This window comes from Polypterus senegalus, chromosome 10 (assembly GCF_016835505.1).
Source record: "Polypterus senegalus isolate Bchr_013 chromosome 10, ASM1683550v1, whole genome shotgun sequence".
Classification (NCBI taxonomy): Eukaryota; Metazoa; Chordata; class Cladistia; order Polypteriformes; family Polypteridae; genus Polypterus; species Polypterus senegalus.
In genome coordinates this window covers 14,366,469-14,382,137 of record NC_053163.1, presented here as the reverse complement: position 1 = coordinate 14,382,137, position 15,669 = coordinate 14,366,469, and the positions used below count along the sequence as shown (strand labels likewise).

The following is a 15,669-nucleotide window of genomic DNA, read 5'->3' as shown; positions in this document are numbered from 1 at the left end:
CAAGCAACGTGGTTGAGACTCCTTTATAATGGATGGTCCAAGTGGAAGGATGGGCATCCTGCACAGAAGGGATAACTCATTAAACAAAATGACTTACGACTAAACTACCACATTGTTACTACTCCAGGCTGTATGCTGTTAGCTACTGTACAGTATTTGAGATCTGTAGCATAGTATTTATTATTCTGTACTGTACTGTTAATTGTTAGACGATGGTTATATTCCATGAGGTAGGCACTCAAATAAAAACCTCATTATACTTGTACACTGAACACTCATATGACAATAAAGCTTTGATTGACTGATTGATTGAATAATTAGTCAGAGGTATTCGCCGTTTTTGTACATTTGAGTGGGTTGTTGTTGTTTTTTTGTTATATTTCTTAAGATTCTGTAAAAACCTAAATTCCCCTCTTGGGACAAAAAGTCTTCTGGAAATAGAGTGATTGATTGAATTTCCTCAGACACCAACATCTTCTGACTTCATGAATAAAGGGATTCAGCTAGAATGCAGAATTTGGCTCCGCACAGGAGTCTGGATGGAGCAAAACCTTTAGCACTAAGGACCTCCAGGACTGGCTCAGGCCTGACTTAAAAGTTGGACAAACACTCATTTGGAGTGGTTTCAGGGATTCATGGTGAACTGAACTGACAATTACATTGCATCCTTTTAAATGGCTCTTCCTTGTAAGCAGATGAACACGTGACGCTTGACCCAACCTGTCATCCATTTTCAAACCCACTTTTATGGTTCAGAGTTGCCTCTATCTGCTGCACTGAGTGCAAGACACGAACCACCACTGGAGAGAAAGCCAACCCATCATGGGTCACACTTACTCATTTACAGATATACTCTGAACCTGCTAAAACAATCCACACTGAGTCCATATTAACTGGATACGACTTATGCATTGAGATGTTTTTCACCCTAATGGAGTTCCATAATTAATCTGCTTTCACATGTCACACACAAGCTTAGCCCTAATGAACTTTTGAAAAACTACAGCATCTCCTCCCAAAAAACCAAAATACTAGACTGAGGAAAAGGACACAGAAAAAAAGAGAAATTGGTGCATACAGGGATCTGAACTCTGGCCTGATGTTTCATCAAAATAGATTTGCAAAATGAGTTAACATTAAATATTGCATTAAACAAGTATGACTTCATTTAGTGTTGTAATTTAAGCGAACTCAAGTGAACGTCTGTGAAATCCAATGAAAATGTTATTGCAGTGTCTGAAGAGATGAACACTGGGTGCTTAGGTTACATTAGATAAATTTTATGAATTCTGTGGGGAAGTTCAGAATTAAAGGAATGCTGGTTGTGTGGCACAGTAGCATGAGCATTGTTCATTAAAACGAACCTTTAACTGTTTATTACCAAGCTTTAATTTGTTTTATGATGCTGAAAGAGCCACTTAATTCTTTCCAGGGCAGTAATAGTTAAATAATAAGTGTTGTTGTGTATGTATATGTGTGTGTGTGTGTATGCATGTCTGTGTCATGTTTCCTAATTTTGTAAACCTTTTGGATTTAATATGTCTACCAAAGCCACTGCAGGCGAGATTGCACTGGTTTGGACATGTGCAGAGGAGAAACGCTGAGTATATATGGAGAAGGATGCGAAGGATAGAGCTGCCAGGCAAGAGATAAAGAGGAAGGCCTAAGAGAAGATTTATGGATGTGGCGAGAGAGGACATGCAGGTGATGGCTGTAGTAGAACAAGATGCAGAGGACAAAAAGATATGGAAAAATGATGATCCGCTATGGCCACACCTAACGGGAGCAGCTGAAAGAAGAAGAATATAGATCTACAGCGGTGTGAAAAACTATTTGCCCCCTTCCTGATTTCTTATTCTTTTGCATGTTTGTCACACAAAATGTTTCTGATCATCAAACACATGTAACCATTGGTCAAATATAACACAAGTAAACACAAAATGCAGTTTTTAAATGATGGTTTTTATTATTTAGGGAGAAAAAATCCAAACCTACATGGCCCTGTGTGAAAAAGTAATTGCCCCCTTGTTAAAAAATAACCTAACTGTGGTGTATCACACCTGAGTTCAATTTCCGTAGCCACCCCCAGGCCTGATTACTGCCACACCTGTTTCAATCAAGAAATCACCTAAATAGGAGCTGCCTGACACAGAGAAGTAGACCAAAAGCACCTCAAAAGCTAGACATCATGCCAAGATCCAAAGAAATTCAGGAACAAATGAGAACAGAAGTAATTGAGATCTATCAGTCTGGTAAAGGTTATAAAGCCATTTCTAAAGCTTTGGGACTCCAGCGAACCACAGTGAGAGCCATTATCCACAAATGGCAAAAACATGGAACAGTGGTGAACCTTCCCAGGAGTGGCCGGCCGACCAAAATTACCCCAAGAGCGCAGAGACGACTCATCCGAGAGGTCACAAAAGACCCCAGGACAACGTCTAAAGAACTGCAGGCCTCACTTGCCTCAATTAAGGTCAGTGTTCACGACTCCACCATAAGAAAGAGACTGGTCAAAAACGGCCTGCTGGGCAGATTTCCAAGACGCAAACCACTGTTAAGCAAAAAGAACATTAGGGCTCGTCTCAATTTTGCTAAGAAACATCTCAATGATTGCCAAGACTTTTGGGAAAATGCCTTGTGGACTGATGAGACAAAAGTTGAACTTTTTGGATGGCAAATGTCCCGTTACATCTGGCGTAAAAGGAACACAGAATTTCAGAAAAGAACATCATACCAACAGTAAAATATGGTGGTGGTAGTGTGATGGTCTGGGGTTGTTTTGCTGCTTCAGGACCTGGAAGGCTTGCTGTGATAGATGGAACCATGAATTCTACTGTCTACCAAAAAATCCTGAAGGAGAATGTCCGGCCATCTGTTCGTCAACTCAAGCTGAAGCGATTTTGGGTGCTGCAACAGGACAATGACCCAAAACACACCAGCAAATCCACCTCTGAATGGCTGAAGAAAAACAAAATGAAGACTTTGGAGTGGCCTAGTCAAAGTCCTGACCTGAATCCAATTGAGATGCTATGGCATGACCTTAAAAAGGCGGTTCATGCTAGAAAACCCTCAAATAAAGCTGAATTACAACAATTCTGCAAAGATGAGTGGGCCAAAATTCCTCCAGAGCGCTGTAAAAGACTCATTGCAAGTTATCGCAAACGCTTGATTGCAGTTATTGCTGCTAAGGGTGGCCCAACCAGTTATTAGGTTCAGGGGGCAATTACTTTTTCATACAGGGCCATGTAGGTTTGGATTTTTTTTTCTCCCTAAATAATAAAAAACATAATTTAAAAACTGCATTTTGTGTTTACTTGTGTTATATTTGATTAATGGTTAAATGTGTTTGATGATCAGAAACATTTTGTGTGACAAACATGCAAAAGAATAAGAAATCAGGAAGGGGGCAAATAGTTTTTCATACCACTGTATACCAACTGTCCCCCATGGCTCCATCCACGTAGTAGTGTAACAGGACAGTGAGGAGGGCCCTTCCACACTCCCGACTCCTGACATCACGCTTCCTCATCCCCTCGGCACGCAGCCTCTGTCTCGGATTATCACAAATATATCGCTTCTGCAAGTGAACTGTGATTCTTAGTGCGATGAGAGAAGTTGCAAAATCAACCGGAATGTTCAAGCAAATTATAGAAAAACACCCGATGTAAGTCTGTTAAGTAGTTCTCTCGTGAAAAGGAGACAGACATACAGACAGATGTTGGATTATATATATATTTTTCTTTTTTTTCAAATCCCACGCACACGGCACTCTCACCTCTCTTTCGTGTGAATGCTTTTGACAAACACAATTCTTGTTCTCCCAGCTCTTATAAATGTTAACGTTTTCCTCACTTTAAGTTCCCAATTAAAGAAGACGTATTATGTCCACATCTTATTCAAGAACTTCATCACGAAGGGTTATCAACAGAAGAAATGAGTACGCGGGCAATCCTAGCACAGAGAAACTTTGAAGTCAAACGAATTAATGCCAAAAATGTTGATAGCTTACACGGCAAATTGGTTAAATACATATCAATAGACTATGCTGAAACAGTGGTGGCTCTGAGGCTAGGAATCTGCACTGGCAATCAAAAGGTTGCTGGTTCAAATCCTGTAAATGCCAAAAGAGACTCTACTCTGTTGGGCCCTTAAGCAAGGCCCTTAACCTGCAACTGCTCTGTCCTGGGTATGACGTTAATCTGCACCTAGCCCTGCAAGTACGCCCTGCCTGCAACCTGCAGGGAAAAACCTAGGGGTTTGGTGGCAGGATTGGCACTCCAGCCACCATAAAAAACCTCCCACTGGTTCCACTCTATCTGAACTTGTGTGCTGCTGAGGTGTCACCCGTTGCATGGCTGCACTTAAGTCCTAATCTGGGATCCTGAGTTGGTTTGTCATGTTGTGGGTACGGCAGTGCGCTGTATCACCATGTGCTCCTAACCTCCTAAAACTGCTTGTATTTAATTAATACTATTTTTGGGAGAGTGAAATTAGAAAGCCTAGTCTAAAATGCTTAAGAACTCACTAATAAAGTGATAAAATAAAACTGCAAGCAGGCTTACAGTATATGCAACTGTACAGACTCTTTTTATTCATTTGAATACGTTTCACTCTTCTATTTATTATTATGCTTTGGTCATGAGCTAATCAATTAAGCAACATCATACATTTTTATCTTTATTCCCTTATTTAATTAAAGGGACTTACAAGACCAGCAGCCCAAATGATTCCTGTCCTCTCTCCAGCCATAACCTGAAATTCAAAAGGCATTTTCCTGTGTGAGAGGAACAGTAGTGACAATGTTTGAGGGTGAAATATCTAACGGTTATTAGCATAGCACATTATAACAGCCTGTAGCAAGAGGTTCATATAAAGCAGCAGACGTCTTCAAATTGTTCATTTATTCTGTACATTTATGTAAACTTTCTAACCGATAAACCATACGTAACAATTTTAAAGACGTCTCATGTACCAATATTTGTTTTTAAATTCCATCACTCACAGTAACCACTGGTAACTGTTTAGGTCAAAAATTAATTACCACTATGGACAGACAGCACTGTGGTGCAGTGGGTGGCGCTGCTGCCTCACAGTAAGGAGGCCTGGGTTCATTTCCCGGGTCCTCCCTGCATGGAGTTTGCATGTTCTCCCCGTGTCTGCGTGGGTTTCCTCCCACAGTCCAAAGACATGCAGGTTAGGTGCATTGGAGATCCTAAATTGTCCCTGGTGTGGGTGTGTGTGCCCTGCCCCGGGTTTGCTCCTGCCTTGTGCCCTTTGCTGGCTGGGATTGGCTCCAGCAGATCCCCGTGACCTTGTGTTAGGATATAGGGGGTTGGAAATTGACTGACTATGGACAGAGTTCAGAAGCCATTAAGAAGGGGAACAGAATGTTAAATTAAACAGCACAATGTGTGCAGTACAAGTCCAAGGAGGTTACAATGAAGCTTTATAACGTACTGGTTAGGCCTCATCTGGAGTACTGCGTACAGCAGCCTGGTCTCCAGGCTACAAATGGAAAAAGTCCAGACAGGAGCGATGAGGCTCGTTCCAGGGCTACAAGGGAAGAGTTTAAAGGAAAGATTTCAGTTTAAGCAAAAGAAGATTAAGAGGTGACACGATTGAAGATTTTAAAACTATAAAAGGGAATTAGTGCTGTGGACTGTGACTTTAAAATGAGTTCATCCAGAACACAGGGACACTTGCCAAGGGTACATTTCAAACAAATATCAAGAAGCTTTTCTTCACACAGAAATGGAGTAAGTTACCAAGTAATACAGCAGACAGTAGAACTTTAGGGCCTCTCAAAACTCGACTTGTTTTATTTATTTATTTTTTTTTAGAATGGCTAGGACCGGCGAGCTTTGGCCGAAAGGCTTGTTCTCGTCTAGATTGTTCAAATGTTCTAATATACAATAACAAACAAATATTGCTGCCGAACGTACAGGCATCTGTATACCTTAAGTGCTCTCATCAACTCCATCCAGGCCAACAAGAATATGTCTCAAAGGTAAGGAAACTACAAGTTAACTGAACAATGCAAGTTTTGGAATCTCAATTGACTTCCCAGTATGAAACAGTAGGAGTTTCATTTGCTTGTTGCTAGTCAAGGATCATAATCAACTTGTGCTTACTCTGTAAAATATCAACAATGTTTCGGACATGAAAGATAGTGAGAAGTCAAGCAAAATGGCGAACTAAAAAGATTAACAATATGCAAGCTTTTGAAGCAACTCAGGCCCCTTCTTCAGGCAAGATGCAAGAAGGGGCCCGAGTTGCCTCAAAAGCTTGCATATTGTTAATCTTTTTAGTTAACCAATAAAAAGTGGCATTTGCTTGACTTCTTACTACATCCATGATGGCTAACACGGTACAACACCCTAGTACGACTGACATGAAAGATGAAACGGAGAATATGATATTGCATTTTTCATTATATTTTATTCCTTTGGTGTTAAACATAGACATTGTATTGTTTGCTTTTGCCACTGAAAGATAGAAAATTATAATTAAAAAGAACGATTCTGCAACCTATATGCTCACTAGCCTCATGTTGCTTAATTGCTTACCATAATATTACAAAAAACTTAAATCATTGTTGAACACAAGTACTGAACAATAACATTTAAGAAGAATGATCGATTATTTTCCAAACAGATGGTTATTCAGAGAAAGGTTCAGTAATAACTTCAGGCAGAGGTAGTTGCTTTGATGGGATAGTAGGGGCTCCACACCTTTATGTTCTGGTGATTTAGCCCTACTTCAGTTATTGGCTATACTTCTATTTCTTGGGAGTTTGTTTCTTCTCCCTTTCTTTGGAGATTCTGTTTTTTTTGTCACTAAAGTCAAAAGTAAGGTGAACAGTTCAAATGGACTCTTGACAGATTAGTGATCAGTCCAGGGCTGGTTTATTCTAGACTTTTAGACACTGTCCGAGGAACATTTTAACCCCTAGGAGAGATACGGTAAACATACATTTGTGTACACCTATGGACAATAAGAAATGAAAAGTGCCCGAGATTATCATTTGATTTACTTTACCAAAGGCCCAATCGTGCCTCTGATACCATTTCTAATATGAATGCGTTGTTATCTGACAAATATACATGATCATCTATATACGACCGGTTCACAAGGCTGCTGAAGAGACCACGAATAAAACAAATTTAGCTAGACTACACTGATTTAAGTCATCTTCAAAGTTGTGGTGCAGATTTACAAAGCCATTAATTCTAACTCCACATAATTGTTGTTGCTGCTTGCCATATACAATCTGTGACATACAAAGATCTTCTTGCCATTCCAAAGCCAAGGTTCACAACTCATGGTGAGAGCTCCATTACGTGGGATTCTAACCGAAACTCCCATCTGCTAAAAGGTTCACATCACAGCTGAGAATGTACCCTTTCACTCGTGAACTTTAAAATCAGATATCCCCATATTAATTCATTTATTTTTTTTCTAAATGAGTCTTCTTTAGCGGTGTTACTAACGCAGATTCTTCGGAGTGATCAGTTTTACTTTTCAGACACATTCAGTTCAAAATCTTCCGACTTTGTCCGTACATTTTGTATGCTTATCCTGCTGTTTAGGGCAATTGCCCTTTTCTTCTCCTCATAAATCTCTCGATAACAGGCTAACGACTCATCCACCCCCCTCTGGACTTTCAAGAATCGCGAGGCATTGGGATCCATTTTTTCTAATCGGGCCATTCCTGATGCAATCTCACGAAATGCAATCGACATTTCTTCAGCTATGAAACATTTCGGCTTCTCTTCTGGCTCTTCCAACGCCACAGCTTGAACGTCTGTTGCATCTTTAGCTGCTTCCAATTCAAGAAGCTCTTCGTCTGTTAATTCCTCTCCGTGTGATTCAATCAGTTCTTCAACATCGTTTTTATCAACTTCTAAATCCAATTCCTCAGCAAGCTTTACAATTTTGTCTGCCACTCCCTCAAACGTCTCATCCTTTTCAAAACCTTTGAAGCCACGCAAAAACTGCGGGCACATTCTTTTCCAAACGGAAACACAGCAGTTCGGTGAAAGCTCTTGCCAGGCCTTTGCGATGTTCAGAATGCCATGGTAAAGACTGTAGGATTGCCAAAATTCTCTGACTGACAGATTGGGATTTCTGTCAATAGCAGCCACTGCCTGAGCAAAAGTTGTGCGCAAATAATATGCCTTGAAGTTTTCAGTGAGACCCTGCTCCATCGGCTGGACGAGTGAAGTGGTGCTCGGTGGAAGGAACAACACTTTAACATTTGGATGAAAATCATCTAAATGAGCAGGGTGACCAGGTGCATTATCAAGAATAAGCAAAATCTTGAATGGAATGCCATTTTCTCTACAATATTTCTCAACTTCAGGGATGAAACAGTTAACAAACCAGTCCTCAAAAATGTCAACAGTAACCCATGTCTTTGGATTTGAACGAAAATAAACGGGGAGAGTTGCCTTACTTATGCCCTTCAACGTGCGTGGATTTTCCGAATGATAGACAATCAGTGGTTTAAGCTTACAGCAACCAGAAGCATTACATCCCAGCAAAACAGTCAGTTTGTCTTTTCCAGCTTTGAGCCCTGGGGTTATTCTTTCTTCTGCAGAAATATAAGTGCGAGATGGCATTTTTTTCCAAAACAATCCAGTTTCATCAACATTGAAAATTTGTTGCTGCAAATAACCTCCTTCTCGGATTATTTCTTTTAACAAGTCGGAAAACGTTTCAGCTTCGGCTGTATCACCACTAGCAGCATCACAAGACGTTTTCATGTTATGAAGACCAGCACGATTCTTAAAACGATGAAACCAACCACTGCTTGCCAAAAATGACTGAGAACCATCGGAAAATGTTCCCTTTATCTCTCCATAAAGACTTCTGGCTTTTGTCTGAATAATCATCGGACTTAACGGAAGATTTTTTTGGTTTTGATCTTCTATCCAGCTTATTAATATTTTTTCCATTTCATAAATAGCACCTGAACGTTGTTTGGTTATTACTGTTGATTTTAAAGGTGCAGATCCTTTCACGTGTTCTTTAATACGGGCGGCATCCTTTACAATCGTACACACTGTTGATACTGCCAGACCGAATTCTCGCGCTACCGCCGTCAACTTTTGTCCATCTTCGAATTTTGTTATCATTTTCATTTTCTTCTCTAAATCAATTCTCGTGCGTTTCCGCATCGGCCGTGCCCTCTTCGCATCCATGTGCCTCTTTCTAGTCATGATTACAATCGCACTGAAATCAAAAGAGAGAAAATTCTTTTAGCAACCCCACCGGGAGGCGAAATAAAACGTTAAGACTGAACGCTGTGTAGTTTGCGGAAGGTCACCGCAAGGCGAGAGGAGGGGTAACGTGATATTTTTTTTTCTTCTTAATAATTCGCGCAAATTAGAGATGAGATAAAGTGCGTATTATGTAACCCGAGATGCGCGTATATGTTAAACGGAGAGCGCTACGAAAAGGAATCGAATGCGCACGCGCACTTCTATAACGCTTTGCTGAACTTATTCCTGCACTTGAAAATTAACGCGTCTCTCTCTACGTGAAAGAGAATATTATAGTAGCACTCATCTTATTATTTCAGTCGTGGAGAACTGTGACTTGTTCTGCTACTAAATCTAAATGCCCGAAAATAAGACATTTTTCCCAACAATAAAATGCAGCATTTCCAGCAGCGTAATTCACTGTGCATGTACTCTTTTATTTACGAACAGCAAGTTAACGCTTGGAAAATGTTTATCTAAAGGGTGAATGGAGTCTAATAATGGAACGTAGGACACTTTCTCAAGTCTCCATTATTTTCTGTCTCTTACCTGCCTGCAGCGTGCAGCGGTCTGTGATGGCGCTCCTTCACGTCCCTTCCTAGCCCCGCCTACCTCGGTGTTGCCGTAAAGCGTCATTACACTGTGGGCTGCTGAGGCAGACGCGAGTGACGACTGGATTAGAATGGACTCGATGATGAATTGTGTTATCATCAGGCCATCTTGATCCATGATGTGGATTGGAAGCCAATTTACGCAGTTTGCGCTACCTACAATTAACGTAATCTACACGTCTTTGGGAATGTGGGGGAGAACGTGCAAACGCCACACGGACAATACTGTATTTTTATTGTATGCATATTGTCTGTGTATCCCCAGTCTAAGTTCAGTTATCATTTTCGATGATTGGTTTGTAGTTTGTATTTGTTTATTTGTAATTTTGTACTTATATAAATGTGAATATATACAAAATTTAAAAAAAAAAACGACCGGCGCAGGAATCGCGGAGCACCGACGTGTTCCACCGCGAAGTAAGACATAATAAATTGTTAGGATGAGTGGAGTGCTCATGGGGCTTGATGAGAGGGATGAAGAGGCAGCAGCATCCAGTTCACTTTGAAAAAAAAAAAACTCTGCTTAATGTAATTTAGGGGTGTCTGAGCGCAGAGTCAGCCATGACTGTATTGTCCTCACAGCACCACACAAGTATGGTTCTTTAATAAATTTTGCTTTATCTATTTCACAGTAGCGGCAAAAACGATCAGCCCGACTGAAGTTTTCCAGAAAACCTCCAATACAATGGGATCCCAAGTTGTCTCCTGAAATGGCAATCAGAGTGCCTTTTACAAATCTGCCATCACTTATCAAAATCCCTCTCTCTTCTAGAAATTTGAGGTCCTTGATCAAAGATTCAAAAATTTTGGTCACTCCAAAGTATTTTAAGTTCTGCTCCCTACATAAGAGAACAAGTTGCATGTGAGCTGTAGTGGATCTATTATGTGGCAAAATTTCAGCCAGGGTTAAGTATACAGCTAAAACTTTATGTTTTTTTCTCCCTGAACCAAGTGGGTTTACAACCTCAAAGGCATCCTGATATAAAATCAAACCAATAGAAGAAGGTTCTATTTTCAATAGTGGATTACTTCGAACTCCCTCTCCATCTCCAACATCCTTATAGACATTTTCAGTGGATGCTTGAGAATGTGCTAAGGCATACTGTTCTCTTACAGACTCGCTTTTGAACAATGCAAGTAAAGTCTCTTGTATTGGTACATACTGGGCAAAGCATTCTTTGCCATTTTCATCAGTGCCGAGAAACAAGGGTACGGGCTCAACATAGTTAAAATTCTTTTTAAATACAGTCTTTCTCTTTTGTTCTGTACTTAGAAGTTCCTTGTTATACATCTTAAGGAGATCCCCTGTTCATTTCATCAATTATGTCACTTATAGTGGCCTCTGGAATTCCAAGTGCCTTCAATTTCTCAATCAGAATCTTAAGTAAATGTGAAAGTCCAATGTCATGGGCATTTTGAAAGTCCTCAATGATTGTCTGTATGGTACTTGCTGGTAACAATACCTTAGCTTGTAATTTCAGATAAAGAAGTGTAATGTTTTGTAAAAACAAAGTTTCATCCACAGCCAGTGGCCTTTCTGGTTCACAATCATCCTCATCAAAAATATTTGAATCTGTCTGACTAGGAACACCAAAGGGATCCATGGGAACAGATGTATCTAGAATTGAATCATCTAGGTCCTCTGAGCCTCTATGTTTCCTTGAAATATGCGAGGCTAAACTTGACTTAACTGTAAAATGCTCTCACAACCTCTGAATGGGCATTTGATTTTCAGTCCTTGTTTTATGTGTGATTTTAAATGCTTTATGAAAGAGGTCAAAGCGTCACACTTAACTTCACATGACTGAACCACACAGTTTAGAGGTGTAATGAACTGCCTGTAGTGCCGCAGAGTAGGAACTGCTTCCTTATGGTCTCTATATATGTGTGTTTTCAGAACACTGGCTTTGCGGTACATCCGAGAACACGTAGGCACACCACACTGATAATGATAATTGGGAGTGTTACTGTGCAGCTTTGTGTGTTGAATAAACTGAGTAACATTACTACAGATATACTGGCACTTACTAAATTTACAATGGAACATTGTGAATTGATAGGCAATTTTATTTAATGGCTAATAGAGTCAAAAATACCTTGCTAAGACTGCCTTTTCTAACACAGACCAGCTAACAATAACTAAAAAATGTGGAAAATGCAATATGGTTTGGATCCCAAAGGGAAATGTTAACACACACACAAAAAACTACACTATGTATCTACAAAAAAGTAAAACCAGTAAGAAGCCATTAAAATACCATTTGAAGTCAAATTTCTATCAACCGTGCTTAAATCAATACATTTGCTTCCATGTATTACTTTTGCCTGTGGAGTTTACCATAAATTAATTTATTTATATTTATATATATATATTTATGCTATTCCTGAGCTAACATCTTTAATCACAGTTGAAAACAAAAGCACATAAACTTAATCAAAATGCACAAATTAAAACTGTTTAAAAATACATGAACTAAAACTACATGAAAAAGCTGACATTGAAACAATATGAAAACGCTTTCCTGAAGCTATAAGATAAGACACGAGTTAAAAAAATGCACAAAATGAAACGGTTTGAAAATGCTAGAACTTAAATTTTATGAAAGAAATCACTAATTACAGCTGTAAACATTAATATATATTGAAAGGCATGATTTAAAGTAGATTGAGAAATGCACAAACTGAAATTAAACGAAACTGCACGTACTCAAACAATGTGAGAAAGTACAAACTGAAAGCGCGCAGTATGTAAGTTTTCTAATACACTCCGTGGTAAAGTCTTAAAATGACTGCATAACTTCCTCTCTAACAATACAAAACAGAAATTATTATAATGATAATGGAGAAAGGCAATGAATGTTAAGTTAATTACCGTTTGTATAAGTAACAAGCACACTACAACGCCATTTTATTACTTTCTTCCACTCTCTGAGCATGTAATATCCCACAGTGCAACGGGGTCTTCTCCAAATACAATTTTACAGTAATTTGCTGTCTGACAGACGACAGCGTATCTTACTGTGATTACAACAAAAATTCTGAATACAGTATTTTATTGTGAAAACTTACAGTTAACACCTGTGAAATCCTGGCAATTTTTACAGTGTACCTTTCCTCAGGTATATCATATGTAGGCTATCTGTAATAAGTAAACATATCTAAATATACGGCATGTGTGCAAAAACTTCATAGATTGATTGATAGGACTTTATTTGTCCCCCGGGGAAATTTGTTATATATATGCTTACAAATTTTGTATACACTGTGCCCTCCACAGTGTTGGTGACAAAGACTCATTTTTCATCAAATCAACCCTCTCCTCCACAGTTTCAATGAAACAATTCAGGCTCCACTTAAAGTTGACATTGCAGACTTTCATTTAAGAGTATTTGCATACATTTCAGTCACACTATATAGAAGTGACAACTTGTTTAATAAAGGCAGGAGTCCATTTAAAAGCAGAAGGTGGTTTGGATGAACACCTGCAGCGACGGTGATCCAGAGGACTGAACTTGAGGTCCACTTATTTAAGCCTTTTATAACTATTTGTATTATCTGCCAAAGAAAGATAACAACATCAATTTAAAAATACTTTATATCTCTGTGCCTGTATGTTCCTATATGCCTTTCCTGTGTATCCCTGTGTTTCTCAACCTCTCTTGCCCAGTGTTTCCTCTCTCGATCATGTCCACGTAAAGCCTGCTTCTCAGATTGCCTCCTGTCGGTTTTTTGACTACCACCAATGGTAGACGAGCCCTCATTACCTGCTATTAAAACATCATTCGTATTCTTGAAAATTCTTACAGACTCTGAAGGTGACTTGGCTGCACCTCGTTAGTATCTGGCAACCCACTGCCACTCTGTGCATTATTTGCTTTGTTGTCATTGAAAAGCTCCATTTCAACTTCTTTTTTGTAAAAATATTTTTAAAAATCCACAATCAGAAATTGAATTGATCATTGCACACCAGACATATTATGTCATCATCCCAATCACTGAGCCACCAATACCAAACTGACCAATCAGATTGCTCAGATGAACCAATCTCTCTCACACACACATACACACAGTAACGTTTATTAAATTGATAGATAGATAGAAAAATGTAACATTGAAGTACTGAAGTAGTAGTTCTGCTTTAACATTCAGTGTCATTTGCATCTCTGTCTGTATACATTTGTATAGTTTTGTAGCAGCTTAATTTTAAAAAGTGAGCACAGCTGTATCTACAGCATACACTTGCTAATGTCCTTATATATGCATTAGCAACCTGCACTCATGTGGAAGTTGAACAAATGTGTTTTTCAGTTTTGACAGGTCACACCGCAGAGCCAACTGGTTTGGCTTCAGACTTGATTGCACTACAACTTACAAAGTTACGACAATAAGGGCGTTGCAACCATAGACATATATTAATAGACGCCACATTCACTGTGTTGTCCAGTTGACACGATATGTCAGCGTGTCCGTCATATTGCGAGTGGCAAAAGTGCCATTTAAACTAATACAGGTAGATGTGGAAACCGGATTTTCTGATGAAAAAACAATAACGTTTAAAACAGTATCGTTTACATACAACAGATTTTGGCGAATCGTTTAAATGCAATTATTTATATCCATTTATACACTAATAATGGCAATTATTAAATAATAGTAATTATTATAATTATTATTCTTATTAAATAACTCCTCCCATATAAGTAACATTTCTTGGACTGCCTTCTTCCATCTCCGAAACATTTCTAGACTTCGTCCTATTCTATGCAACACAGTACTGAAGTACTGGTTAATACTCGAGTCACCTCACGTACAGATTGCTGTAATGCTATTCTATCTGGCATCCCACAAAAACGTATCCATCGCTTACAACTTCTTCAAAATTCTGCTGCCAGGATAATAACCTGCTGTTCTACATCCACTGAACATATCACACCGATTCTCTCACAACTTCACTGGCTCCCTGTTCACTACTGAATGCAATACAAAATACCGCTCTTAACATTTAAAGCTCTCCACAGTCTTGCTCCTCCCTATCTCACTTATTTCCTACAGACTTACGCTCCCTCTCGCTCACTCAGATCCTGTAATTTAAGAGTATTCAGTCTGGCAATATGGTGCAGCCTTAGTTTATAAAAGACAGATAGAGCTAAGGACATGAGCCTAAAATGATGGTTGTCGATTTCAAACTGTATTTCCTCGTTGTGCTCCTTGAGAAAAAACACATCATCAGAACCAATCTCAGCCCGAACAAATCGATTGATCAAAGATACACTGGCAGCTTGCCGTAATGACCACCTTGACTGTACCCTCAGAAGGAATCATCAAACCTCCTTTGCTTTTAATGTGAGCAAGTGGTAGCTTTGATCATATGATGACGGTACAGCATCTGTTACCAAACTAGCATGACACACATCACAGGACAGCTTTCTCAAAATCCCATCTAAGGGCTACCTCCCACTGCTTCCTGAGGTGGATTTCTTTGGGAAACCTTCAAAGTTTGAAAAAATGTTAACAGCTAACAACAATCTACATAGTTAGTGACTAAATACGTTTAGCCAAAACGTTGTTTGGAGGCTCACTTGAGCACATAAATGCATAGCTTTGCTAGCTTAGCCTGCCTTAGCTAAAGTTAAGATTATAAAACGGCATTTTCTAATGGCCAAATATAACCAAAACAATGGTTCAGCCTTACCTATGAAATATAATCCGCCGGGATCTGGTTTGGAGCGTACAGCGGTTTGTACAATCCTAAGCAGCACATGCGTGAGGCATCTTTATCCATTACTTAACGCCAC

At 39.3% G+C, this 15,669-nt stretch overlaps 1 protein-coding gene and 1 long non-coding RNA gene across 4 annotated transcripts in view; both read right to left on the bottom strand.

The window, feature by feature from the left end:
- Positions 1–10,007, bottom strand: part of LOC120536788 (protein CutA homolog) — a 42,964-nt gene extending 32,957 nt beyond the window's left edge. The window contains exons 1-2 of one of the 3 annotated variants that reach the window (XM_039765276.1): positions 9,813–10,007; positions 4,708–4,752 (exon numbers count right to left, since the gene is read on the bottom strand). In XM_039765276.1, coding sequence (XP_039621210.1) covers positions 4,708–4,752; positions 9,813–9,992 — 225 coding nt within the window. In that variant the 5' untranslated portion in view covers positions 9,993–10,007. Of the gene's footprint in view, positions 1–4,707; positions 4,753–6,418; positions 9,235–9,812 lie in introns of those variants that run through there. The other 2 variants (XM_039765275.1, XM_039765277.1) reach the window with 2 other exon arrangements.
- Positions 10,008–11,772: 1,765 nt separating this feature from the next.
- On the bottom strand, positions 11,773–12,852 carry LOC120536789. Its single transcript, XR_005635205.1, has 2 exons — positions 12,747–12,852; positions 11,773–11,816 (listed from the first exon to the last, which is right to left on the bottom strand). It is a non-coding gene; the product is annotated as an uncharacterized LOC120536789 (long non-coding RNA).
- Positions 12,853–15,669: the final 2,817 nt, after the last annotated feature.